At 44.6% G+C, this 27,616-nt stretch overlaps 1 protein-coding gene across 1 annotated transcript in view; it reads right to left on the bottom strand.

Annotated features, from left to right (window-relative positions):
- LOC147904562 (golgi-to-ER traffic-like protein) overlaps window positions 1-27,616 on the bottom strand; it is an 84,777-nt gene that overhangs the window by 32,686 nt on the left and 24,475 nt on the right. The window contains exons 3-6 of the mRNA XM_087394739.1: window positions 27,504-27,582; window positions 19,177-19,258; window positions 13,949-14,102; window positions 2,804-2,894 (exon numbers count right to left, since the gene is read on the bottom strand). Coding sequence (XP_087250865.1) covers window positions 2,804-2,894; window positions 13,949-14,102; window positions 19,177-19,258; window positions 27,504-27,582 — 406 coding nt within the window. The remainder of the gene's footprint in view (window positions 1-2,803; window positions 2,895-13,948; window positions 14,103-19,176; window positions 19,259-27,503; window positions 27,583-27,616) is intronic.

Genomic DNA, 27,616 nt, shown 5'->3' with positions numbered 1-27,616 from the left:
TGATATTGATGCCCTATGGGCCCTAGTATGTGCCATGTAGCTTTAGTTATTGGCACTTAGGTCACATAGTACTTTTGGTGTCTTATGACACCCAGTACTAGTGGTACCACTAGGACATTGTCCTAGGGTTCCCCTTTATTTTTGTACTTTGTACTTTCATTTGTTAGTTGTTGATGTGACGGCTTTCAGCATTTTGCTCCACGTTTGTATCTTCTTCCGCTTCCTTGAGCCTACACTAGATACCCGAAACACAGCTATACAAGCATCAACAATAACTGTAAAACTGCAAAGCATCACCACTCTTCCCTATACTAGAAAAATACCTGCAACCCCAATAATTGAAAAAACTACTGCTGTAATAAAAAGAACTCTGAAATAGTTGAGATTTAGATAAAGAAAAGAAACCCCCTGGTTACTTTATCTTGATCATGATCTCATGTCCAAGAGAGTAGAGATGAATATCCTGAAGATTGGACCGCCAAATCCACACTAGCTTACAATCAGCTGCTCGTACAACCCAGCCCGTGGTTCCCTATGTCCACACCTTTGTGAAATGGAACCTTAGTGTCTAATAGACTCCTAAAAATGAACCACCATCATTATCTCGCTGTTGCGAGCAAGCCCGCATATTATCAGCCCCATAACCAGTTAGCTACCTTCACGCAACGTCAAAAGAGACCTCCGTTATGTTCCACGATCAGCCGACTAATCCTGTACACTCTCAAGATCCCATATTATCTACCATTACTCACGTGACGTATATTTTATGCTTGGGTTTGGTGACCACATGAAAGGCGTCGCTTGACTCGCCAATTGGCATGACTCTATCAGCCGCTATCACTTTGACGTAATCGGTTATGAAAATTGTGCGGCACCTCAACAAGTTCCCATAGATTCAAAAGCCCTCAGACCTGTGCACTGGGAATACTCATAAATCACCCCAGTGGTGTCAACTGGCTATTTGTATTTGTGGGGATGCGTTTGCCTTTTGGCTACCATATTCTATGCCAAGTAAATGCGGGCACTGAATCTAATATGAATTGAGCTTGATTCAAAGATTTCAGCGCAAACGGATTCGGGACGACCATAAACCCCTCTACACACCTTCACCCTTGGTCGACAACCTTTGGCTCTGATACCAATTGAAATGCTCAACCATAACTACCTCTCAGAGATCACCGGCGAAGACACAAGGTTGTTCCTCCCAACCAACCTTTGTGACAGCAAGCTATCGTATATATATCTCTTACGTTTTTTCCACCTTGCATGTTGTACACAAAGCCCACAAGTCCCTAGATGGTTCTGCATGCCACATGTCACATTCCTAGGGCCATCCTTTGGTACACCATTTACCCCTCTCTTGGAGTATCATTTAATTCCATTTGCCCCTTGGCAATTACAGATTTCGGTGAACCTAGGCCCTTGCCCTTAGGGCCATCTAGTCAGTGTCAATTCGCCCTCACCAAGGACCTTGACATCGATTCCTTTAACCATATACTTGAAGCGCTATAAAATAAAATACGACAGTTGGTCCTCTAAAGGAAAATGCCCACCGACCCTTCTGTGGTCATGTTATCTCGGCTTGAGCATAACACGCCGTCTCTAGAACAAGCCGAACGTTGGTCCTGCCTGCCCACAACCTCAACTCTCTGCCGAAAGAGAGAGCCATCTAGATGCTAGAGCAAAATATGCTCAGGGTCAGTGACGACGACCCTAACACTGGGGACACCGTCGGACCTGATAGCTCTATTTGTTGCGGAAGAGTGTAAACCAGGGAGAAGAGGGATCTCTGTGACCAAACCAAAGGAAACTACAATCGTGGCACAGAGTCGGTGGTAAACCTAAGGCAAACTAAAATATCTAATAAAGTGCGATGTGACCCATCTATCCTCCTCCACTGGCGGGTCGAAGCCTAGTAAAAAGGTGAGAGAAAATTCTTCTTGGAGCCAAGTGCCAAGGGGCTAGCCTCCAAAACTACACTCCTTACTTTTCCAAAAGGATAAAAAACCTGGACAAAACCTCGCCCCAATAAACAAACATCTGATAGGTGGGAGGTAAGGTATAAGGCAAGGCAGCAAGCATCCAATCTATCCTAGGTCCTTGAGGGGTGGGACCCATGGGTGTATGCATAGAGGGTGGTGAGGATCCACATCCTTCTAAAGCTACAGCAGCTTGTCTTTAGAAAAAATGTAAGTTCTCACGGCCACTGGAAGGGGGTGAGGATTGGCTGAGCGGGTTTCCATTCTCCAATCAAAGATGAAAGGCTGATTTAAATAGAATTAGGATCTGCCTGTTATTAGGGGGAGAAAAAACTAAGAGGAAGGAGCGTGGGATGGAGGGAAGGCAGCAGAGAGGGAGGGGGGGGCAGCAAGAGAGGGGAGGGAAAGGGAGGGAGGGGAGAGGCAGCAGAAAGGAGGCCAAAGGGAGAAGGAAGGCAGGTAGGCAGCAGTGGGGAGGGAGGCAACAGCAGGGGGAAAGAAGGCGAAGGGGAGGGGCAAGGGGGAGGCAGCAGCAGCGGGGAGGGAGGGGGAGGGAGGTACAGCAGCGAGAAGGGAGGGAGAGGGGAGAGAGGCCGTAGCGGGGAAGAAAGTGAAGTGAAGGAAGGAGGCGAAAGGGGAGGGGAGGGGGCAAGGCAACAGATGGAGGGGGAGAGGGGGGAGCCAGCAACAAAGAGTGAGGGGCAGGAGAGGGCAGGCAGAAGGGAACTTATAGGCATGATCAAAAAAACCTGCAAAAGATATTCTTGTTTAAACTTATAGGCAAATTTTGCTGATATTACAACAGATTGGAAGTTTGGACATACCATCTCAGGAGATTGTGTCCAGATATACTCAGCAAGTATATCATGCAGCTCTGGTGGTCCTCTACTTGGGCCTCCTGAATCAATGCACCATCTGAAAATTCCCAAATTTAAAATCTGTGAGGGAATTGCTGAGAGGATGACCCAAGAAATAAGAGATAAAATTAGGCATGAGAAGAGTATAACGAAGTTAGATAAATCGTTAACTTTCAAGAATTCCCAAGCTGTTAAATCCTACTTTTTAGATTTATCATGTTGTAATGCAAAAGTGCTTTCCATCACCTTCAGCACTACTTTTCAATTTCACATGTCAGTTTTATCCCAAGAAAAAGGCCCTTTAAACAACTACAGCCACTTTTTGACTCTGTTGCATTCTAAAAAAGTATTAAATATAATCCACTCTATTCTATTGCACATTCGACGTTTTGCTCACTCTCTCTGGCTTCCTGCTCTCTATCTCTCATTTCTATTACTTGGTATCAGAGCAGACCATCCTTCTGGCCCAACTCCTTGCTTCCACCGCCCAGCTCCCTGCTCCCAACTCGTACATCCGTGCAACAGTCGTTTGTACAATAGTACGGATTTCGAACCTGCTCACGACGCCATCAACCATATAAGCATCGATGTAATCGTCCATACACCTGCAGGTTCCCATTCGTACGTAGCTCGTACAACATACGGCTATCTGTCCGTACGACACTCCGTCCATACAAGCGTACGACGCCGTACAACTTGCAATGCAGAGCCCTGTTGTTCATACTGTGCCTGTCCGTACAGCCACACGTGCAGTGCCGTACCTGCGTCCGTTCAGCTCATCAGTTTGCACATGCGCTGCCAATCCGTACAACTGATGATGACCATACATTCTCCGTACACCTACGCCGTACATGCCGTACAGCTCAGACCGCACGTGGGACCTATACCTACCTCGAAATCTACGACCCACATATGTACCTCCGGGCATTTTCATATAGTCCGTACACACTGTATGGGCTGTTTGTCTAGAAATTTGAGCTGCTGTCCATACATCCAGCAACAGACTCAAGGTACAGGTAGCTCTATTTTGGTAGCAGATAATCTTTTGTAGGCACATTGCATTTTTTGGAACAAAAATTGGGGGCTTCTGTGCATTCTTGGACAAGTATTGCAGGCAGATTGCAATTTCTGGCAAGAAATTGGGGCTTTTGCAATTGGATTGCAATTTTGCAGTAGAAGAGCAATTTGGGAGCTTTGCAGGCTTTTTGGACTCAGTTGAATGTGCTATCTGAATCTCTCCAGAACTCAATTCCAAGACAATAGTGCATAAGTCCAAGATCTTTCATATCGAACTCTGTAGATAAGTCTTGTTTTAGTTTTTTGATGAAGCTATCCTTGCTTCCTCTCACAATCAGATCATCTACGTACAAAAGTGCAATAGTAATGTCTTCCCCTTGAACTTTGTAGTAGAGAGTATGATCTGCATTGAACTTCATGTATCCCAGATCAGCAAAATACTTGTCAATTCTGTTGTACCAACTTCTGGGTGCTTGCTTTAAGCCGTAGAGACTTTTCTTGAGATGGCAAACGTTGTTCTCCTTTCTTGGTTCAACATAACCTGCTGCTTGATACATGTAGACTTCCTCATCTAGATAACCATTGAGAAATGCATTCTTGACATCAAGCTGATACGCTTTCAGTCAATTTGCCCCTTTTTGAGTTCCAATTTCTTGCAAAAATTTGGGGCTTTTTGCTTTACACTGCAATTTCTTGCATTTTTTGGGCTTTCAAGCAATTTGCTCTCTTTTGGATGCAATTTCCCTGAAGAAATTGGGGCTTTTGGCATTCTGATCTCCGTGTACAAGCATTTTAGGACTGTTGCAGGCAATTTTGGACTCATTTTGAGTGACATTGGAGAGCATTTGCACGATAATTGAAGTGCATTTTGAGCCTTTGATAGGCTCTGACAGTATTTTTCACTGTCGGTAGATTTTTCTTTGCAGATTTCACTTGTGCATTTTACATCCCAGGAAGGGATTTTACTTGGTCAGTTTGCTGTATTTTTTGAGATTATCTGGTAAAAATGGCTCAGAACAACCCCAATGAGGTGTTTGGAGTTCTCACACAGAAGGATAAGTTGGATGGCACCAACTACTCCTTGTGGAGTTTCATGGTTCGCAATATCTTAGTTGGCAGAAATCTTTGGGATTATGTCAATGGAGATGAAGCAAGACCAGATACAGCGGCTACACCTGTCACTCCTACAGCTGGAGGCAGGGGTAGAGGTGCAAATGCAGTACAAGTCATTGGAGCAACCGCTCCAGGAGCTCCCACAGTTGAGCAGAAAAGATGGGACCCTAGAGATACACAAGCTCTTTCAGTAATTTCTCTTTCTGTCAAGAGGTTCATTATACCTCATATTCGGTCATGCAAGACATCTATGGCAGCTTGGGAGATACTAGAGAGTATGTTTGCAGCAAGAAATGATGCTAGGGTTTCCTTTCTGAAGCGAGAACTTTCCCATACCCATATGGAGGAGGGAGATTCCATGAATTCTCACCTCACAAAGCTTCAGGACTTGAGGGAACAGTTGCTGAATATTCATGAAGTCATTCCGGATTCAGAGATGATCACCCCTATCTCGGTTTCCACACCTCGCTGAATTTGTCATTGAGGGGAGGCAGCAATCCTCTCTCTTTTCACGAGTTGGTAGGACTTCTGTTGCAGGAGGAGCAGACACGCAGAAATATGGCAACCCGGGCTGGCGAGCATGCCATGCTTTCCAAGTTCAAGGCCAAGGGTAAAGGGCAGCAAAAGCCACATGCCAATCAGCCCACAAATCAGCATAAAGCTGATTCAAGACAGCCCTCTTATAAGGCAAAGGGTGATACAAATAAGCAGAAAAAGAAGGGCATCTGTCATTTTTGCAAGAAGCCAGGCCATTATATTGGAGAATGCAAGAAGCGCATAGCCAAAGAGAAGAAAAGGGATTCCGGTATGGCTTTGTCAGATGCATCAGCTCCACATTCTCATGATGGGGGAGATGTTGCAGCCAACTTTGTGGAAGAGCACTAAGCCTTTCTGTCTTGCACTTCAGATTTTTCAGTGGGTAGTTCAGATGCTACAGCCACTAATGATGATGACCCATATGCTTTCTTGACTTGCAGTTATGATCCTTAACGGATGCATGCTCTCTTAGTGTCGATGAGACACTTCATACTTGGTATTTTGACAGTGGTGCTTCAAAGCACATCACTTCCAAGAAGAGTCTCTTTGTAGATATCTCTACATCCTCCACCCACCAAAAAAAGAAGCTGACTTGTGCGAATAATTCTTCTTATTCAGTGTGTGGAGTGGGAGACATTATTCTCACATCCACTGGTGGCATAGATTTCAGAATTTCAGATGCTCTCTATGTGCCAGGGATAAAGAAGAATTTGCTTTTAGTGTCCTCACTCAATAGAGGAGGATTTCAAGTTGTTTTTTATGATGACAAGTGTGCAATCAGAGACAAAGAGAATGACTATGCTTTGATGTTGTCTGACACTTTGTATCGGGTCTTTTTCAGCTTGATCTATATGAAAAAAGATCCGATCTTGCATTATCAGTTAGCACTCCCACTGCTGCGATGCAGAATGCAGAGTTATGGCACGCCAAGTATAGGCACATGAGCTATGGCAGCTTAATGACACTTCAGAGGCATGATATGGTTGATGCATTACCTCCTTTGGAGTCGCCTCCTCCTCATGCATGTGAAGGTTGCATCCTTGGCAACATGCATAGACTTCCTTTCAAGAAGGATGGTGCAGTGAAAGCTACACGGAAATTACAGCTTATTCACAGTGATGTCTGCGGTCCCATGAGGACACCTGCTTTTGGGGGTTATCTCTATTTTGTTACATTCATAGATGACTTCAACAACTACACTTGGGTCTATGGTCTCAAGTCAAAATCAAAAGTGTTTATGCATTTCAAACACTTTGTGGCTATGGTTGAGAATGAGACAGGACTCAAGGTGCAGACACTTCGCACAAATCGAGGGGGAGAGCATATGTCTCATAAATTTGAGACATTTTTGAAGGAGAAAGGCATCACGCATCAGCTTACAGTGAGGCTTACATCTCAACAGAATGGCAAAGCTGAGTGGAAGAATCGCACTGCCATGGAGATGGATAGATGCATGCTCACAAGTAAGAAGTTGCCTCACAGGTTTTGGCTTGAAGGCCTCATGTGTGCCAACTATATTTTGAATCGGGCTCCTACAAAGGCTTTAAAGACAGTCACTCCCTATGAGGCATGGCATGGGAGAAAGCCTTCAGTGGACCATTTCAGAGTTTTTGGTTGTGTTGCATATGCCCACGTGTCTGTGGAGTTTAGACACAAGTTGTCAGATAAGGCACTCAAATGCATTTTTGTGGGATATAGTTCACAAAGCAAAGGCTATTGTCTCTACAATCCTGCTACACGCAAGATTTTTGTTAGTAGAGAGGTTATATTCTCTGAAAATTCAGCACATACACATGCTGAATTTCAGATTCCAGCTTCTTCAGATGATGTGTTTGAGGGGATGCTTCCTATAGCATTTGGTTCCCCCGCTGAAACTCTACATCCAGGGTGACAACCATCAGAAGTGTTATTGGCATGGCTGCACATTTGGATTGGAAAGTCCATCAGTTGGACATAAAAACAGCATTTTTAAATGGAGACTTGTTGGAAGAGGTGTATGTGAAACCACCTCCAGGCTTTGCGGTATCAGATGATGCACGTAAGGTATGTAAGCTGAATAAAGCTTTATATGGGCTGAAGCAGGCTCCCCGTGCTTGGTAGGCAAAGATAGATGCCTTTCTGTCCAGCAAGGGTTGTTGGAATCGGAGTCCTAGTGTGTGTGGTCCTAGTGTGCGTGGTCCTAGAGTCCTAGGAGTGTCCTATAGTTGTGTGAGTGTGAAGAGTCTTGAGGCCACTTGTGCCACTCTCATGGCTTAGGTGTCAACGTGATCAGAGACTCAAATCTGAGCATGGATGCATGACCAACTCATAGGTCTATGGAGTACACCAACATCCTGGAACTCGGCCAAGCCTGATAAAGGAAAGACATAACAACTCCCCCTGTCTCCTAACTGGGTACATGGAAATAAGTGGAGCCTTTATAGGACAAGGCACACAAAATGACAAATTATTACATCATTTTAGGGGGACTACCCAAGGCAGAGTACCTAACACACATGACTCTAGAAAGCCCACTCTTCATCTATCACCTCATGGGAGGATAGACCAGAAATAGCAGCAGTGCAGGCTTGTTCCTCAAGTCCAGAAGGTGTAGCTTCATCGTCTTCGTCCTCGCTCTACTCCGCAACCAGATTGGCATGTTCTTTGGCTTGTACCTTTGCCATTTTCTTGAAGCAACGATCCTCTAGATGGCCAAGTTTCTGACAGTAATTACATTTAAGAGGTTTTCCGTTCTTCTTGGGCTTATTCTTGAGAAAGAATGCTTTGCCAGATTCGAAGGAAGATTCTGCTTTCTCTGTAAGCCTACGGTCCTCATCAATGAGATGAGCTACCATATCCTTAAAGCTCATATTGCGGCTGACTCTTGGGACAGCAAGGATCTCATTGTACTTGGAAATGTCTTCAATACTGGAGAGAAGTACAGCAACTTGATCATCATCTTCAACAATGGCTCGGATGGCAGATAATTGTTGGAGAATTGACCCAAGATTGCTCAAGTGTTCATTGAGGGTTTCAGTATCCTTCATCTTGAGCTTGAAGAGTTTTTGTTTGAGAAATACTTTGGAATTATTGATCTTATTTCCAAACAAATTCTCTAACTTTTCCCAAACGTCGTTTGCTGTCTTATCAAAATCCACATGGTGGATAAGGTTGTCAGCTAGAGCTAGGCCAATGATAGCCATTGCTTTATCGTTTTGGTTCTCCCACCAACTAATTCTAGCATCATCACCTTGGGGTTTTGGCTCCTTGCCATTGGTGATATTCCATATTCCTTCTCGCATAAGAAGAAGCCGGAGTTTTGTCTGCCAAGTTGGGAAATTGCTCCCTGAGAATTTCTCAATGAACGAGGAGTTTTTTATGCTATCCATTGGTGGGAAGGTCTTAGCTGTTATTACAGCCAGTGTCTAAATCCCTTACAATGTTTACTCAGATTTCAAAAAAGGCCCAAATTTTACATGGTAGATGCTTCAATTATGCCAAAGGAAGACACAGAACAGAAAAGCCCTAAATTTTAGGGTTAGGGTTGCTGCCAAATTAGGGTTTGCAAAAAATTGGGGCTTTTCTAAATTTCTGACAGAAGAGTTCTCGTTCAACGGTTGGGAACCCTCACATCATGAAAACACCCAAAAAATTCGAGAAGTTTAGCATAAATTGTAAAGGGGCGAAAATTAGGGTTTCGGGCAGTAAATTGGTCACAAACAGGACCTGTGTCAGTCGAAATGACGACTGAATTGCTGGGCTGCTACTACATCAAGGCATCCTCAAGAGACAGGGAGGCAACAAGGAATCAATGAGCCGAATCATGGACAACAGATCGTGAGGTTTATGGGCCCACCACGCTTCCGCTGCGTTGACGTGCGAGTCGATGGCCACGGCCCTCAGGTCATCAGTCGCCGGTACATACGAGACGCCGCCAAGTCATCGCCTTGTTACAAGACCGGAGCTGTCGCAGGTCTAGCTACCTGGCGCCGTCTCGTGCTGGCTGTGGGGTCCGAACCCACGCGCGCTTGTGCACCATTCTGCCCGCCATATTGCGGAGCTTCTACCTGCCCGTACACCCACACTGCTTCTAGTTGCCCACGCAACCTCTGAATTATGCTCAGCTGTTAGCCTCTGAGATTGCCTAGGATGCACAGTATGGATGATGTCATAGTCTCTCACCCTAGCTCCGAAGGGGGGTTTGTTGGAATCGGAGTCCTAGTGTGTGTGGTCCTAGTGTGCGTGGTCCTAGAGTCCTAGGAGTGTCCTATAGTTGTGTGAGTGTGAAGAGTCTTAAGGCCACTTGTGCCACCTCATGTGGTAGGTGTGATTCCTCCCCTAGATTCTCTTGTGTGTGACCTCATCTATGAGGTATCAGTGTGGGAAGATAAGGCTTGCCCAGCCTATAAATGAGGCCATGTACTTGCTACGTTTTTATCAACTATCAACATCAGCTATTGTGCCTCAGCTCTTGTCTCCAATCATGTGTCTCTCACCCTCTCCCATTTTCAACAAAGGTTTCAGCAATAGTCCAACTGAAAGTACCCTCTACATCAAGAAGGATGGGGGGGAAATCTTGGTCATCATTCTTTATGTACATGACCTACTGCTCACAGGGCCAAATGGTCTGAATTGAGAGCCACTTTTGACATGTCAGATTTGGGCATGTTACATTATTATTTGGGGATCCAATTCATTCAAGAGAGAAGTGGTATCATTATGTCTCAATCCAAGTATGTTCAAAAACTCTTGGATAGATTCAGGATGCAAGATTGCAAGCCTATAGCCGCTCCCATGGAGCCAGGGCTGACGCTTACAATGTATGATGTAGGAGAATCTGTAGATGCCACACTCTACAGTCAGGCGGTTGGATGCCTCATATATCTGTGCAATACACGGCCCGATATTCAGTTTGCAATATCTCAGGTGAGCAGGTATATGCACAACCCAAAGACAACACATTGGGAGGCTGTAAAACGCATCTTCCGTTACTTGCAACACACAAAGTCTTATGGCTTGATGTTTCCCTGGGGGGGTGACTTGCAGATGCATGCTTACAGTGATTCAGATTGGGCTAGAGACTATGACACTAGGCAGTCCACAAGTGGTAATTGTTTCTTTTTGGGCAAAGCTTGCATTTCTTGGCTGAGCAAGAAGCAATCTACTGTGGCTACTTCCTCATGTGAAGCAAAGTACAGGGCAGCTTTCACAGCGACAGTTGAATGTGTTTGACTGCGTCATTTGCTTGCTGATCTTCATCTTTCATTGGAGGGTCCTTCTCCGATTCTCACTGATAGTCAAAGTGCTATAGCAGTGACAAAGAATCCTGTGTTTCATGCTCGCACGAAGCACATTGAGGTTCACTATCACTATGTCAGAGAGAAGTTGCATGCAGGAGAGATCAGTATGATCTATGTGTCGACACATGACAATGTTGCAGACATCTTCACCAAAGCACTTCCATGTGAGAAGTTTGAGGCATTTCGCAGTGCCCTGAACTTATCTCCTTTTGGTGATTGATCATTTCCTTGTACATAACATTGGCACTACAAGGGGGTGTTAGAATTATTGATAAATTCTAGGCAGTGACCAATGTAAAGTATTGAAGTGGGTTAGGGGCACTTTTTCCTCATTTAGAGGTTTTTTCTCCTAACCACAGTTAATTCACTAACTACGGTTAGTGAAGGATAAGGTTTGTCACTTAGACAAAACCTTATCCCCCCTTTGTATTGTTAACACTCTATTCTATTGCACATTCGACGTTCTGCTCACTCTCTCTGGCTTCCTGCTCTCTATCTCTGATTTAAATAAAGAGCGATATATTCCATTCAAAACAAATCATACAACAGGTGGGAGAGAAAGTACTCTATCCCTAGCCTCAACAATGTGGCAAAAAAGCCATGGAGGTGGTCTAAAATGCCACGACATCCCAAAAGGGGTCAAGTGAAAAAATAAAGAGCAGTCCCATGTCCTCATGAAGGATATAAGTCTCCCACGAGCTGCCAAAGAGGTGCCTGTACACCGCTCCCACTGACTCCTAAGAGTGAAGATAATCTCTACCCAAATGGAAGCGAGAGTGTCAGCCTCCGTGCATAAATGGTCCCCAAGGACAAAAGAACATCGCGAACACCATATCCGCCATAGGGTAATGCTGGAAATCACCTCCCATGCTGACCCTGCAGCTGAAGTAGGCATGGAATCCTATGCTGCTCTATCTCTCATTTCTATCATTATCGACATAGAAACTGCCAATACATGCATGAATGGGCATGTGGCATCTCCTAGTTGACCAAGAAAATAGGAGTGAGGAAAGCATAGCATGAAAAATATCGTGTGTCCAAGAGTCTCTGCCACTGAACTGAGAAAAGTAGGTATCCCAAACAGCCCTCTCAAGTGAGTGAAGGCCTCCTTCCCTTTCCCCTTTTATATGAGGGTAACTCCCCCATGTTGAAGTCACTCCTAATAATCCAAGAATCTATAATGGGGTTCCAAGGTAACAGTTCCTTCCAAAACAAAATATGTCCCCCTCTATCTTTGTATTGCTCTAGGAATTATACTTCAGATCACTTTCCAATGGTCTTGTCGGTTTCTAAGCCACATATGTCTGCCCGCTCTGCTAGTATCAAGATTCCATATGCCGTGTTTTTAGAGGAGGGCCTCTTTTAGGCAATGTTACATGTCATGCACTGGGTTCAGGGGAGATTTCTAGAGACAAGCTCCATAAAGGAAGAAAACTAAGGGAGTTTGGAGGGAATCATGGCTGGGTGGAATGAGCAAAAAAGAGCCCTCTTGTTCAGGAATTGTTACAGTGTGAACCATTCATACCTTGCCTTCTGTATCTCAGCCGCACCATGCCAGTCATGAGGAGGGCCCCCCTTGCACCCACTCGTGTTTAGATCCATTTTGACTAGGCTCTTCACCCAGTACACATGAGCTAGATGGCCTCCGAGCTTCTAGTATTACTTGGGGATGGGATAGACCTCACCCATGCCTCGGATACCCTTGTCTCATTGATATAGGAGGCTGCCACCAGAATTGGGTATTTTGTATTACAGTGTGGGGTGCCTTCATCTTCAAATGTGAAAGCATCCCTCACTAGTATTAGTGATTTTTATCATTCCACTTCCTAGTACCAATGACATGAGATTTTGAGAAGTGGAGTTGACATGAGATTTTGAGAAGTGGAGTTGGTATAAGTCTGTAGTTAGAAGCCCGACAGAGGGAAGAGCAGAAGCGGAGTGCAAATGCTTGATTGAGGAGTGCCTTGCTAAACAGGCACTTTTGGATCAGAGAGATGAGTACACCTTTCATACATAGGAGATTCACATGGGAGGGAGAGTTAATAAACAGATTTTCTCTACTCTTTGCCCAAGATAGGAAAGGGGACATGTTTCTCAACTAGTTGACTTTGACAAGGTTTTGTAGTCAATCTAATGCTGTCAGGCATATTGCTTCAACACTCTTGCTAGAGATGATGCCAAGCAGAGGATTTGATAGGTTATTTTGACGCATATGGAATTCAATACTGCTCTTCTTGCCCTTCACAAGGGCAAATTGTCCTACTTTAGATGGGCTGACCCCCTCTTTCTTCATTACTTTTTGTGAGATGACTCGTGATCATTTCAATTTCAGCTCTGCAAAGCATTCAAGACTCTAATATGCCTGATTCACTTAAAGAGGGTCTCATTCACCTGATCCCAAAGGGGATGTTAAGAAATTTGATTACCCAATGCAAGCCCATTACTCTCTTGGGCACTGTGTGAAAGATCTTGGCAAAGGCAATCAACGTGCAGCTGCAGCACTTTGTCCTAGAACTTATTCACAATATGAAAACTAGTTTTGTGCATGGATGGAACTTTTTTATAGCAATTTTTTCCTTTTGAGAGTCTTAAGAGTGGGCTATGCATAGCAGCCACTGGAGGACATCCTCTTGGTCTCAAGGAGAAGGAGGATTTGGATGCAGGGATACTCCAGGGTTGCTTCTACGAAAAGGACTTATTACCTCAAGAAGAGAAGAGGCTGTCCATTCTTCTTGGAGGTCATGACAAGTTTAAGGTAGCGTTTTCAGCTTCAACCTTGATCTTCTCCATATTTGTTTGTTGTGTAGGGCTTCACTCTTACCAGCCTTTTCGCATGCTACGCTTGGAGTCTTCTTGCCTTGACCACTCTCCTCTTGAGGCTTTCTCATATAGAAGTCTTTTTGTTGAAAGAAGAAATAATCGAGTGAATAAGACTCTGGCCACTAAAACCTTCAAGTAACACAATACCAAACAATTCATCTTTCCTTATTGATAATTAAATCTTTGAATTCACATTAACACAATTTCTCAATAGCCATTATTATTCGGTGATGCCCTGAAACAACTATATCAAGGTGGATCACTTGCTTTCTTATGCCCAAAAAATATATATCTTGCTATTTTAAATGATAATAAGCTGTCCAAAAGCATGCAAGAAAGGATTTACTTGATTGCTGCTTTTAAGAATGTGGAGAAGCCTTCGACTCTCGTTTTGGCTGCCACATATGCTTCTGATGTCGCTTGAAAATTAGAGTCTCCTTCAGCCTCCACCTCTTCTAAAGAAACTCGTGGGAACTCATTTGCAATTGATTTAATTTGGTCTGCCATTAAGCAAAGTACAAATATAAGGCCAAGATGTTGTATTTTTAAAAAATGCAAATAGATAATAGCATTTTCTACCAAAGAAACAAAAATACAACACAACAAACAACTGTGGCTTTTAACACAAATGACAAGCGAAAAATTTTCATCTAAAGGCAATTTTTTCGTTATGTTATTTTCATGTTGTTATTTTCTTTAGAAACACTGCCTAGCAAAGGGACATATTGCTCCTAAGAATTATGTCTAGCAACATGATGGTATCTTAATTTTCTTGTAGATATCTTGGATTACAACTCAAAACCACAAAGGACTTGCATCAAGCCCTGAAAGCCATAATTGTGCTTACAATTCAAGACCTGTGGATAACATGGCAACATTCTCTCTATAGAGGTCTCCCATACATTTTATGCCAATGGCAATATTCTCCACTCTAGTGGCTCTTTTATCCTTTTTTGTTCTCTCATATGCAATTTACTTACAAGACTTTAGGCTATATGTGTATATCTAGATGAGTCCAAGAATGTGCCCCTCTAAAACAAAACAAGTAGTGCGGTTGTCACGTCATGCTAGTCACCCACGAGATTGAAAATAATTAACTCCTTCACACATGGCAAGTAGTAGCTACTATGACATCCCCAACGATATCATTATATCCAATGATGGACGTGGGTCCTTGTATAAATATATCCTCTACACGAACGTACAAGTAGAAACACCCACACATCCATTTATACTAGTTCTTTTGTTTTGAGTTTCCACCAACACCTTGGAGGTGAAGAACATACTTAATTGTGATGAAGGCTAGCATTAAGGATAAGGCTTATCCCAAAAAACGCAATCTCTTGAGAATTTCATTTTGTTGTGGTTGGAGCAGATGTGAGGCTCTCAAACAAACAGCCAAGACCCCTTTGCTCTAAGAAACCTGTTGTTGCATTGGAAAGAGCATAAGTCGATGTAGGTAGCCACACAAGCTCCAAGGACTGGGCCCCGTCAATGGTTGTGTAGGCCGTATTTTATACCAGCATATTGATGTGCAACACCACCCTACACAAGAAATATATTAAAGGTTCCAAAAGCGTGGTAGTTAGAGATTAGGTTCTAGGACTGGGGTGCCCCTCAGAATCTAGTTTTTGCATATCCTTCTGTTCTAGAGGCCTTCTTCAACGCGAGACAGGTGGGGACCCAGAGATCTAGATATGCTTGAGTGGTAGAGGATCAAGTTGTGGGATGCTTAGGCAAGGACTGGATCATCGACCCAATTCCTGTCTCAAAAGGCAAGAAGAGGCACGTTGGCATCTTTGGTTGTTGGAGGGCTGGCCTCTTTAGGAGGTGCAGTGGAATTCATGATAGTGGTTTTGGCCTGCTCCACTCGGAGAGAGTGGAGGAGGTGCCCTTCTTCTTGTATACAACCGCTGCAGTTTTGTGATGGGAGGCCACTAGGTTCCTCCGGCAGCCACCCTAGTTGCCATATGAGAAGACATGATCTACAACCTGCGTGCCATTTGGAGGGCATCACGTCAGGATCTCAAATGACCACTGAGAGATAGGTGTATTTCTGCAAGGCTTGGCCTCCATGTGTCTTTTGAGAACAAGGCATTCGTTGGATGTATAGTCCTCCACCCTGGTTGCTAGCCCATGTTTCAAAGTACACCTTTGTAAGACTGGAATATATCCAGTCGTACAAATTCAGATTTTGTTTTATTTAACTCCAAAATTCTTTCTAAAGCCCCTGTTTCAAAGTCCCTAGGCATGTGAGCTCGGTTCTTTGAAAGCACACTGGTTGGACAATCAGTTTCTTTTTCTAGCACTTCTTGCTCGATCAAAGACCCATGGTAGATTGATTTGTATGGTCAGTTTTTTGCAAAAATAGATAGAAAGTTATTGTCTCTAGAAAAAAAAAAGGTTAGGTTCTAAGATAAGCTGTGCTAAAAGAGCTCAAGTGATACAACTTATGGAGGTGAAACCAACTAAGCTGAGCTTGACACTGAAACCGACCAAAAAGCTCAAGAACCTGCTAGGGAAATTATTCGAATTCAGGAATACGAAAGGAAATAGCCACCACTTGGTTATCTCTGTCAAGAAGCAAGTGTTGCAGCCAATCCTACATCTCCACTCAAGGCAAAGTGGATTCCACCGAGTTCTAAAGTACCCCAACAACAATAGGAAAATACTAGAAGTTTCTTCCAATTTGTAATTGATTGTGACCTACACAAAGAACTATATTGAGAGGCTATCCCTTCAGGCTCTACATCCTATACCCAGAATTATAGTTTGACCGAATGCGAGGAAATCCTCTCCTCAGCTTGGTTTTGTGTTGACAAGCACTTTGTCCCGAGGATGTCAACACTTTGTCCCGAGGACCAGTCAACATAATGAAATGTATTCAAGTGGAATAGTGGTAAAATGGAAGGACAAGAGGAAGAATATGCAATTTGAGAAATGTAGTAAACTCAAGAAGAAGTTTGCAGAGATTGCTTTCAAGGGAAGGAAATGTTACGTTACCTATAATGACGATATCCCCTTAGTAAGGGAGTTACAACCAAGATCAATAGGCCATCTTTCTCATAAGTGCAGAGAAGATCCAAGATTGGTGAGCAGATTCAGATTCCAGAGGAGTTCCCTAAGGACAGATGATAAGATACTTGGGAAGCCAAGGGGTTCTCAGCTGAGCGACGCATTTCCCCTTTGCTTGTGATTACAGTACAGCTTTCATCATGGATGCATGGGCCACTCAAGAGCTTGGTGCATAATTTCTTGTGTTCTAATGGCACACGGAACACTCGGGACAGGTTGCTTCGCGGACTGTGATTATGCCCCAAGTAGAGGGAGGCTTTAGTATTATTGATCCAGAGATGCATAGCAAAGCCCTCTTGGACAAGCAAGGTTGTGCACCAAGTGCAAGTGAGATTTAGCTCTCGTGAAGCCATCTTTGAGAAAGGCATGCTATAAAAGTTTCCTAGTATGTGACACTTGCACAAAATACCAATGGCTTGCACAATGCTAAGCAAAATGCCTGACGCTCATGGAGCCATCTTTAGAGAAACTCATTTTAAAAACCTCTCAAGTATGCAACCCTCCCAAAAATTGTTTGTGGGTTGCACACCACTAGGAAAAGTGCACAATTACTCCCTGCCATTGATATAAGCCAGTTGGCTTATGATTCATCATCAACGAGCTATGCAATCATTACAACTTAGAATGGTTTACCTTAACCGTCATTTACCTCTGTGTTTCTCTCACATTACAATGACAATGCCCCATTATAAATAGTCCATTAAGAATGACTGAAGGTCATGCCAATTTTAGTGATCAACAGCCCTAAGTCTTCCCTTGTGAAGGTAGAGCCATGATCTTGACATTGTATGCATGTCTCTTTGCTCTCTGTCTTTTCAACCACAAACGAGTCTCAAACAGTCAGTGACTGTCCCTAGTCACATTAGAATAACCGGCAGTTCAATGTTGAAACTAGTCCATAGAATAGTCCATAGAGCCATGATCTTGAGATTGTATGCATGTCTCTTTGCTCTGTGTCTTTTCAACCACAAACGAATCTCAAATAGTCAGTTATTGTCTGTCACGGGGGCGTGAAATTCTAAGTACTTTAATGTACTACAAGACCGTGACAACTTTGGTTTTAAAAGTCTAAGCGTGGGCTTAATAATGTGTAATTAAACGCGGCATGGTGCCTAGCACATAAGTGTAATTAATCCCTAGGCCAAAGGCATTCTAAGGAATTAAAAGAGTGGTTGTTAGGAAATGATGACGTGGCATTTGTAATGGGCCCCCTAGAGGGCCATGTACCTTCAATGGCCCCCCTAGAGTTCCAGGTGGCTCTAGTGCCTTCTGCATGCCCCTTTGCCATTCCTGGACCTTCCTGGGCCTTCTAAGCTTCACATGTGTGGTTTTCTCTCTCATCTTCCCCCTTTGTTAAGATTTTGGACTGGTTTTTCAGCCTCCTTCAGCTGAATTCCGTTTTTCTTTATAACTCCTCACCTATTTGGATTCCTCAACTTCCGTGTGGCCCGATGGCTTCCCCTCTGCCTCCCTTCGCAGTGATATGCTTTTCCCTCCATGCGTTTGGTAGAACGGGCAGAGTAGAACGGGCACCACGGTGTTTGGGGCCAATCGGGTGCACTTGTCTATGTTTGTTGAGCAAGGGCATTCCAGCGTCCATCCCTTTTTCAGTGATCCTGTTTGTGAACAAATGGGTAAATGCCAAATGGTGATCATGCAATGGTTGATGGTTGTGATATATGCTTTGTGAGCTGTAAATAAGTGCTGAAGTGATTAAAGGTTTAGTTCCACTGCCCTCTGAGTGATTAGAGGACGGTTTCACTATCCATAGTCACATCAGAATAACCGGCAGTTCAATGTTGAAACTATTGACCTGCCTGGACCGCCTCTTGGTGGCCAAAAGACCTTAGTCCGTGAGGGTCCTTGAAGTCTAACTCATCACTTTCTTGTACTGGCATCCTCTGTTTTTCTTTGCAGTTGCAAAATCGTATCCTGCTCAATATCTTACTCACTTACTGCACACTTACCATAGATAGGCCACAATGCCATACTTATTTAGAACAGAAAGAAGAGAAGGGTGGGGCATGTGAATCCAATACCAAGCACAAGCACTCGCCACGATTGCTAAAGTGGTGCTTATGAAAGTTATGGCGCTGATACAATGTCAGTAAACAATTCTACTCTGACAAAGACAAAGCAGACAAGAATGACATACATTTCTGTTGATATGCCTCAGAGTGCTCCTAAGCCTTAACCTTTCTGTGTGTTTGAAATTCTGCCCAGTTAACATTGTCTTTACATTCTAGATTAGCATACACACCCACAACATCTGAGTATCCCACAATGAAGAATCAAACTTGAGCAACTTTCCAGAAAAAATTTATGTGGTACCATCTAAAAATTCAAAGGTGAAAGATACTCCTTCCTAATATATGAAGATTCAAGAACGGATATTAGAACCATACAACTAAAATGAATGATGCAGACAACAGGGTCAAGCTGAGGACCATTATGTGAACATTATTGAATGTAAAATCTTGGATGGCAAAGAAACATTACCCAAAACAAAATTGTTGAATTTCACTTGTGCCTTCGCAAATGTCTCTATAAGTAAAACCCCAAGCTCTACTCCACATGTCACCTTCACAACACAGCAGGTTTTAACAAAGGTCTTGTGAATAAACAAAAGCACTGACTCAATAATGAGCCTCACGTAAGCAAACCAATCACAGATGAGTAGACCAGTCTGGTCCTTCATAATTAAACAGCATGCATGTGCCACAGATTATTTGCAGATGTACGCCAAGAAAACGAACTTCATGTATGACATAGCTTGTGCAAGTGTATGCAAACAAAATATGATCTTCAGATGTCATTGCCATGAAATTCATGGATTGCAAATAGCCAACCTTGATATACCAATGACTTCTCACTTCAACACAGAAATTCAGGTACAAGTCACATCAACAAGATCAACATAGTGAAGGTCAACCTCAATTCAAATCTTGACGTAGAGAACTTGAAAGTGAATAAGGCGATTTGAAAAACAACGGTACAAACTGAAATTACCAAAAATAAGTTGCAACAGCATTCACAATCTCTCTCCTCAATACCAAGTGCAGCCAGCACAATCAATGCTTACCCTAGCAATTGTTTGGATATGAAAAAATCTGTTTGGATTTGAGATTTCCCACTTTGGTAATATCCTTATTCAAGGGTTTAAGTGAAAAGCTGAATAAGATAAAAGGAGGTAAAAGGTGATGAAAAGAGAAAATCACAGTTCTGATCAAAGCTTTTTCATTTGGTCATGTTTTATAACTCAGAAGTTTCTGCACATAGAATGGCAGCATGCTTTTCCATTTCCTACACTCTTGGCCACATTAGCTTTGTATGAATGACCATTTGATAAAAGCAAGTCTTAGTCAAAAATCGCCAGAGCGATGATATAGTGGCTCAAGGGATCGAAGACGGTGGTTTTCGGCAGTGGCCAGTGACACCTGGTTGACAACTCCGCTCTAGAGGCAGAATCTAGCTTGGTTGAACTCCAAAGTTTCTCCGGATAGTATCCAACATGGGAGCTAACTGCTATGAAGAAGAAATGCCTATGACAAAAATATCTAACCAAGAGACCCCTCTAAACTAATGTGAAGCAAAAATCCAAACCCTAGCAGAGAGAGTCCTCATCAGTGATCCAAAAGCCATTGGATTCATGCCAATTCATCTATGCTCCTACTACAAGGCAAAACACATCCAAACCTATAGTCAATATTGTAAGGGTCTAAGGAGAGGCATCTAAGTAAATTGCCATGTCATTTGCAGGTTCATGTCTAATAGCTCCTCGACTCCTCTGAGGAGTCCTCTCAAACCAAGGATGTTTGCCTACGATTTAAGGAAAGGATTCATAGCCTCTACAACAAATAAATATAACAGTGAAGCACGTGGGCATCCCGATCTCGTAATCTAACATCTCTCTCCTTTGGCACCCGGGGATAACAACCTGACTGTGGGCTGATCTGTAAAGCAAGGAAACGCCCCTGATTCATGAATTAAAAACACAGCAATGTACCCTCCAAGAAGCCCCAATAGACTCTATCATATGCTTTCTCAAAGTCCAAAAGTAAAATAGCAAGGTCCACACCACTTTGTCTAGCCCACTCCAAGGCCTCCCAAAAAAACATATATTATTAACAATGATGTGCCCATGCACAAAGCTAGTTTGTGTATGATGGATCAAGTCAGGGAGTAGAGGCTGTAAATGAAGGCATATTCTGTATGCAGTGCCCAAAAGTGTGATCGACCTTCACTATTTTATCAAGTTCATGTAACCCCGCCCCCCCCCCTTCCCCCCCCTCCTCCCTACCAAGGTATCTACCAAGCTTTTTTTTTTCTCAAAAAAAGTAAATTCTATTAATACTTGAAAAAACATACAAACAGCTTCCAAAATCCACCTGGGCATTTACCCTTTGAAGGGCAAGGAATTACAAATGTTGGCTTTCTTGCACAATATTGTCATACGACTGAGAAGATGCTTAAAAAGAACAGCCCAATTCAGATTTATAAGTCTCTCTCTCGCCAGCCACCCGCGCCAGTCCTCAGCCCCCCCCGCCACCCCTTGGCTACCCACGGCAGCCTTCAGCCGCCCTCCAGCTACCCCTGCCACCCCTCAGCTACCTCCGCCACCCATCAGCCACTCCAGCCTGATCTCCGCCAACTTCAGGTACCCCCGCCAGCAACTAACCAGCTCTCGAAGATGGCTCCAGCATGTGTGCCTCCAACGAACCTGTACCAGGGCCCCAAGGCCCCCTGCAACCTACAAACAGAACCCAAGGTCCCCCGCGATCTGCAAACAGGGCCCCAAGGCCCCCGGGCTGCTCGCGAATTGCACCAGGGCTCTATGCCCCCCGTGAGCTCCTTGTGCGATCGAATCCAGGGCTCCTAGCTCCCGTGAGCTCCTCGTGAGCAGCAGTAACCTGCGCCAGGGCTTCCTGCCCCCCCTCCCCTGAGTTGCTTCTCCCGACTGTTTTCTTGGCAGCTCAAGGGTTGCTATGGCAGCCCTTAGGTCGTGGACATACCCACAGAGTCCAACCAAGAAGGACCTGCAAAAAACAGCAGAAAAATCAGTAAAATCTGCTTTTCGAAATTGCTAGAGAAGAGGACATTTGGGATGCTATCTTTTCCTTAATTATATCTTTCTGGAATAAGAAGCAAACAGTGAACAGTGAACAGCAAACACTCTGTTGGATCATGACGACACGGAGCTATGTAAAAGCTCTCGAAAGTGCAATGACAGACTACATGGCAGGTTCACTACCCAAGAATACTTCTGAGGTCTTGACTCACCTCAGTAAAATTTGCATGGTTTTGATTGAGAAAGTAGATAGCCTCGGACCACCAATGTGGCATAGTTGGCAGAAAAGGCACACATTGACAAAACATTGAATGAAATCAAGAAACAAGGAGGGCGTATGCAAGAGGAATGGAAGAAGGAGAAAAGCAAGAAAGATGAATGGGAGAAGGAGAAAGAAACATGGGAAGCGGAAAAGAATAACCTCAATGACAAAATTCAATTCACAGGGACAGAATTACAGCAGCTGAGGGACATGCAAGGGACACCGGAAGGGACATGCAATGAAATGGAAGTGCTGAAATCTGAGAATGAAAAGCTCAAGGAGATGGCAGCCTTGCAAACTACCATACAAGGGAAGCATGTTGAGTTCACACAGCAAATCACTAAAGGGAATGCAGATATGCTAGAATGGAAGAATGTGGTAAATAAGGGTGCAGCAGCCCCCGAGAAAGAGATCATCTTTGAAGCTCTGGAGGAAGAGAAAAGAAGGAACAGCAAGGCTTTAAATGTCTTAGTCAGAGGCTTAACAGTTGGAGACACCCCCATGTCAGATGCCAAGATTTTATTCACCAAAATGGGAGTCAACCTCCCATGCGTGATAGCATGGAGGGTTCATAAAGTTGAGGCCCCAACAAGACCCCTTGTAATGAAACTCTGAACAACTGTGGACAGGTCTACTCTCATGAGTATGAGGGGAACCTTGAAGGGGACCAGAATATACTTGGATGATGACCTCACACTGCTGCAGCAGGAACATCGGAGAGAGGGAATGGTTCGGGTTATAGCAGCAGGTAAATGGGCTGCCTATAGGGATGGAAAAGTGATTATCAGAGAGAGAGCAGACAGGGGAGAAAGGGGAGGAAGAGAAGAAGGAGAAATAAACAGCACATGACAATGTCAGACCTAGGGGAAGAGGGCACAAGGGGGCTTGAAAATGGCAGTTTGGAACTGCAATGGCACCCTCTGGTCCGACCCAGGAGGTTTCTTGGAGACATACACTGACAGGGACATAGTTTTCTATACCGAGACACACAAGAGCCCAAAGAGAGGGCTGCCCACCGTGACAGGTTACACATGGGAGTCTGCCCATAGGAGGGAACTGAGGAGGGATAGTGGAGTACGAGGCTCTGGGGGTATACAAGATGATATCACAGAGGGTGACACCCTCCTCCTTGGTGACTTCAATGCACGCACAGGGGACAACTAGGTGGGACTACTTGACTTTGCATCCGATTCCCTCATAGTACCAGAGTTAGATGCAGTTAAGCTCGGGATAGTGAGACACTCAGCAGATGCTCTACTCGTGACAGGGTATGAGCGGCACCTATTTGCTATGGGAGCAGTATATGATCTAATCATATACAATGGCCTTCAAAGATGGCCATCATCCGGTGGACTTACTTGTTTCCCACATGGAGGGGGAACAAGCATAGTGGACTACCTGATGGGCTCCCTTGCCTTCGCATCTCAGATTCACGACTTTGTAGTACCCCCTCCCCCACTCGGGACTGATCACTCATACTTGACATTCTGTATTTCCACTACCAAGCCAGTCAAAGAGAGAGTCCTTCATGCGCCCACTCGGACCCATGTTCACTTTGACCAGACTCTCGATCCAGTTGACGTGAGTCACTTAGCTCGAGAGCTTCCGACCCTACACGGAGCAGAGGTAGACCTTGCTTAGGTTTCAGCCACTTTGGCTTCAGTGGTACACAAGGCTGCCATCATATCTTTCCCTACGACTCGACCCACACATGCCCCGGCTAGGAAGATGCCTCAGAACCCCTGGTATGATGATGAGTGTAAGGAGATGAGAGCTCACCTCACACGCGAGCAAGCCCTAGGACACTTGACCTCATCTGAGGCGCATTGCATCTCATGTCGGATGACACAACGTAAGAAGCAGACTTTTCTCACTCACAGGATTGATGAGGTAGTGGGATCTTTTCGAGGGGGAGACTCGACTATCGGTTGGGGACTCCTATCAGAGGGGAAACGGCCCATTCCCATCACGGACCCAGAGATTTGGGACAGATATGCATGCTCCTTATGCGACATCCTGGTCAGATGCCACCAGATATGTCCTCTATGCCCAGACCCACTACTTGTCACTTGTTCATTGCGCAGAACGTGAGGAATGCCCTCCTTTGTCTACACAAAAAAAGAGCACCAGACCATGAGGGGCTACGTACAAAGCACATCGCACACGGACCGGAGGTCTTGGCCCCGGTTCTAGCGCAGCTGTTCAACCATGCAGTATGTCACGGGTTCCCACCTACTTGGGGCACTACCACCATTGTACCGATACATAAGGCAGGGGACCCCATGGATGCTGGGAACTACCGCACTCTCATGATTAGCCACACTATGGCTAAGATTTTTGGATGATGGATCTGTACTGGAGAGGGCGATCAGTAGTTATACAGAGGATCATAGACAGCAAGCTCTTGGGCAGGCAGGCTTTCGGAGACAGCACTCCACACTGGACCATATTTTTACCTTGACCGCCATCATCGAGGAGGCGAAGTCGAGACGCCAAAAGGTCTACACTTGCTTTGTGGAATTTCGAAAGGCTTTTGACACAGTCCCTTGCTCTCGCCTGATCAGGCGACTACAGGAGCTACATCTCCCAGAGGTCATGATCTGGGGAGTGATGAGTCTATACGAGTCCGTCAGCGAGCGAGTCCGCGTTCCTGGGGGCTATCAGATTGGGTTGAGAGCACCATAGGGGTGAAGCACAATTGCCCCCTCTCACCGACTCTCTTCAGGCTATACATTGATGAGATCACATCCTTTGTTGATCGCCTAGGAGAAGAGGGCTCCTAATTGGCTGATTTGATGGTACACATACTACTATATGCATATGACATAGTCCTCATTTCGTCCTCCGCCGAGGGTTTGCACAAACACTTGGAGGCCTTGGAGATGTTCTGCAGAGCAAGGGACCTGATAGTCAACCTTGGGAAAACCAAGGTTATGATCTTCAACACATCCCATCATCAACATCGACGTCAACATAGTTTCACTTACCGTGGGGAGCTAGTGGAGATAGTGTAGTCCTACACGTACCTAGGGGCAGTATTCACGGGACCAGCAGGCTTCACGATGACCCATGCCGCCAGAGCGTGACTCATACGAGGGAAGGGTGCCTTGGCCCGATTAAAGAGACAGTGCTTCCACGCGCATTTCCACGATCCACAGACGAAGGGTTGGCTTTTTGACACTCTCGTGAGACCGACTACCATGTATGTAGCACCTTTTTGAGGGAGTGACCTTTCAGCTACTGACTGGAAGGGATTTGAGAGGCTACAGGTGATCATGGGATTTAGGATGATTTGGAGTAAGCCTTCAGTTCCCCATCACATCATACAGGCAAAGTTCGCCATGACACCGCTCCAAGTGGATGCCCCCTTCTAGACTGTGATGTTTCTCCATAGAGTTTGGACCCTACCTCTGTGGAGATTACCGAGACTCGCATTAGATTCATCCCGGCGCCTGGCAGAGAGAGGCTTTGATACAGCATGGTATGCGCGAGTGTCCACATGGTTTGATAGCCACGATATCCAGATGGATAGGCTCCTCCTCTTTCAGTACAACATGGATGCACCACCGGAGCTCCTTCCACATGATGAGATTAATCGTATCATCGGTTAGACCTTCTCCATCTTCACACATCTCGGGCTTTGGGGGGGGATCAAGAGTTCCCTACCAAGACCCAATTCTTTCATGACCATTTTTTCTGAGGATATCGGAGAATGGTCTCATCATTAGGCCCCAGTACCTCGAGGATAGGAGAGTCTCACACGCCTTGCGGATTGCTATCAGACAAATACGAGTCTCGTTCCATTAGCTGCGGATTGAGGCTAGGAGAGCGGCCGGCATACCTAGAGAGCAGCGGGTCTGTAGACTATGCACGATGGGGGAGTCAAGACAGAGGAGCATTTTCTATGTGTTTGTCCGGCCTACTATGAGATCTGAGGGCGAACCCACTGTCTCTTTTCAAGAGGGACTCGGCTTCGGACCACTCACATGGCTGATACATTTCCCCGACCAGGTTTGCATTGGGCTCTACCTTATTGAGATGCGGAGACACAAAGATTCCCTTGTGCGGCAGGCCAGATAGGGATAATGTTATCCCTGATGCTCAAATTTATGAGAGTGTGAGCATGTTGGCTCTTCTTATCATATCATAACTCCCAAAATTCTCTCTTAGATATCTTAAAGTCCCATCAATAATACCCCACAAATTTTTAGCTCTCAAGCTTGAATTCCCAGATGCTATAGTTGGTTCCATCCAATTTGACACCCTCTAGAATAAGACATTCAGTAGTTTGACTCATTATGCCTTAAATAGTGTATCACATAGAGATGTGATTGTGGTGTGTGCTTTAGTAGCGTAAATCAATAAATAAAAGTAAAGGCACCTAAGCAAATAATTGATACCTTCAAATCAGACACAACTAACCCAATACAAAATAGAAATAAGGCCTATGCCCTTAACTCTATTCGAAGTCAGCCAGGTATGATGATGATGCCTTAGGTGGAGCCTTCCGTTGGGGCCTGGATCAAGGTGGACCAGAAGATTCCAAGCAAGAGTGCCGCGAGAACCATAGACGTCACGCCCGCTGTCGATAGCAAGCGATTACAAGCCCTTAGCTCCTCCTTTCCCCCAGGAAGTAGTCTAAGAGAGACCCCTAAGGACGTCCCTGGATATGCAGACAACCAATGGATAGCCTCCTCTCTGGGCTATAGTGTGCCTCAAAAAGTCTATGCAAAGTTGCCAGAGGGAAAGTCACTATGCTGTCTCAAAAATGCAGCCAGAATTTGGAAAGATAAAGAGGAGAAAGTGGAAGAGGATGTTTCCCAACCTTTGTCACCCAAAAAGTGAACACTTTGAGGATGAAGAAGACGACTTGTAGCAACAAATCTTGCCCCCAAGGGTGGGAAAACAACAACAGAAACAATTGCAACAGCACAATGAAGCCAAGAAAACTCCTGAGAAATTACCCAAGAGGATGGTGCAATTATAATTTATTGCATTGTACATGTGACCCTGTACCACGTGTCGCTCTAGGACTTTTTGGTTCTAGGGTTTAGGGTTTCGTACAAAACCCACCGTTTCTTTCTATTTCATAGTTTTGTGCAATTCATTCAGCTTCAAGTTTTCTCCACCGTTGTGTGTTCTCTCCCAGCTCTCAAAAACTTCACAAAAGCATATTAATCTAGCCCCAAGTTTTAAGTTCTGAGAGGTTACAAGAGTTCTGCAACAACAGGTATCTCGGGATGTTTTCAAAGTGATGAGGTGGACTTGTACTATAGTGACAGCCATCTCCGCAGATATTTAATTTGAGAAACTATACCCCATTTTCAACAAAGCAATACATCAGTCACTCATAAAAGGAAGAGCTGCATCTAAATAAGCACACAATACTCTTTAAGGGCATTCACGATCTCACTAGTCACCAAACACAAGTCCATCTCTCAAACCTTTGCAATACACCAAATCAATTATCACACAAAACTGGAAAAGTATAGAAACCTGTCCATGTCTAAGCTGAATTGAAGCACCTGACTGCAGAAGCTCCAGAGCCTCCGTAAACTTTTTTGCAACCATGTATCTGAATCGCCAAAAGAAACATAAAGGCCACACAT

The sequence above is a fragment of the Dipteris shenzhenensis genome, chromosome 2 (assembly GCF_047967505.1).
Source record: "Dipteris shenzhenensis isolate YYH24624 ecotype China chromosome 2, Dip_SZ_1.0, whole genome shotgun sequence".
Classification (NCBI taxonomy): Eukaryota; Viridiplantae; Streptophyta; class Polypodiopsida; order Gleicheniales; family Dipteridaceae; genus Dipteris; species Dipteris shenzhenensis.
The sequence above is the reverse complement of the archived record's forward strand: the minus strand, read 5'-3'. Positions and strand labels throughout refer to the sequence as shown.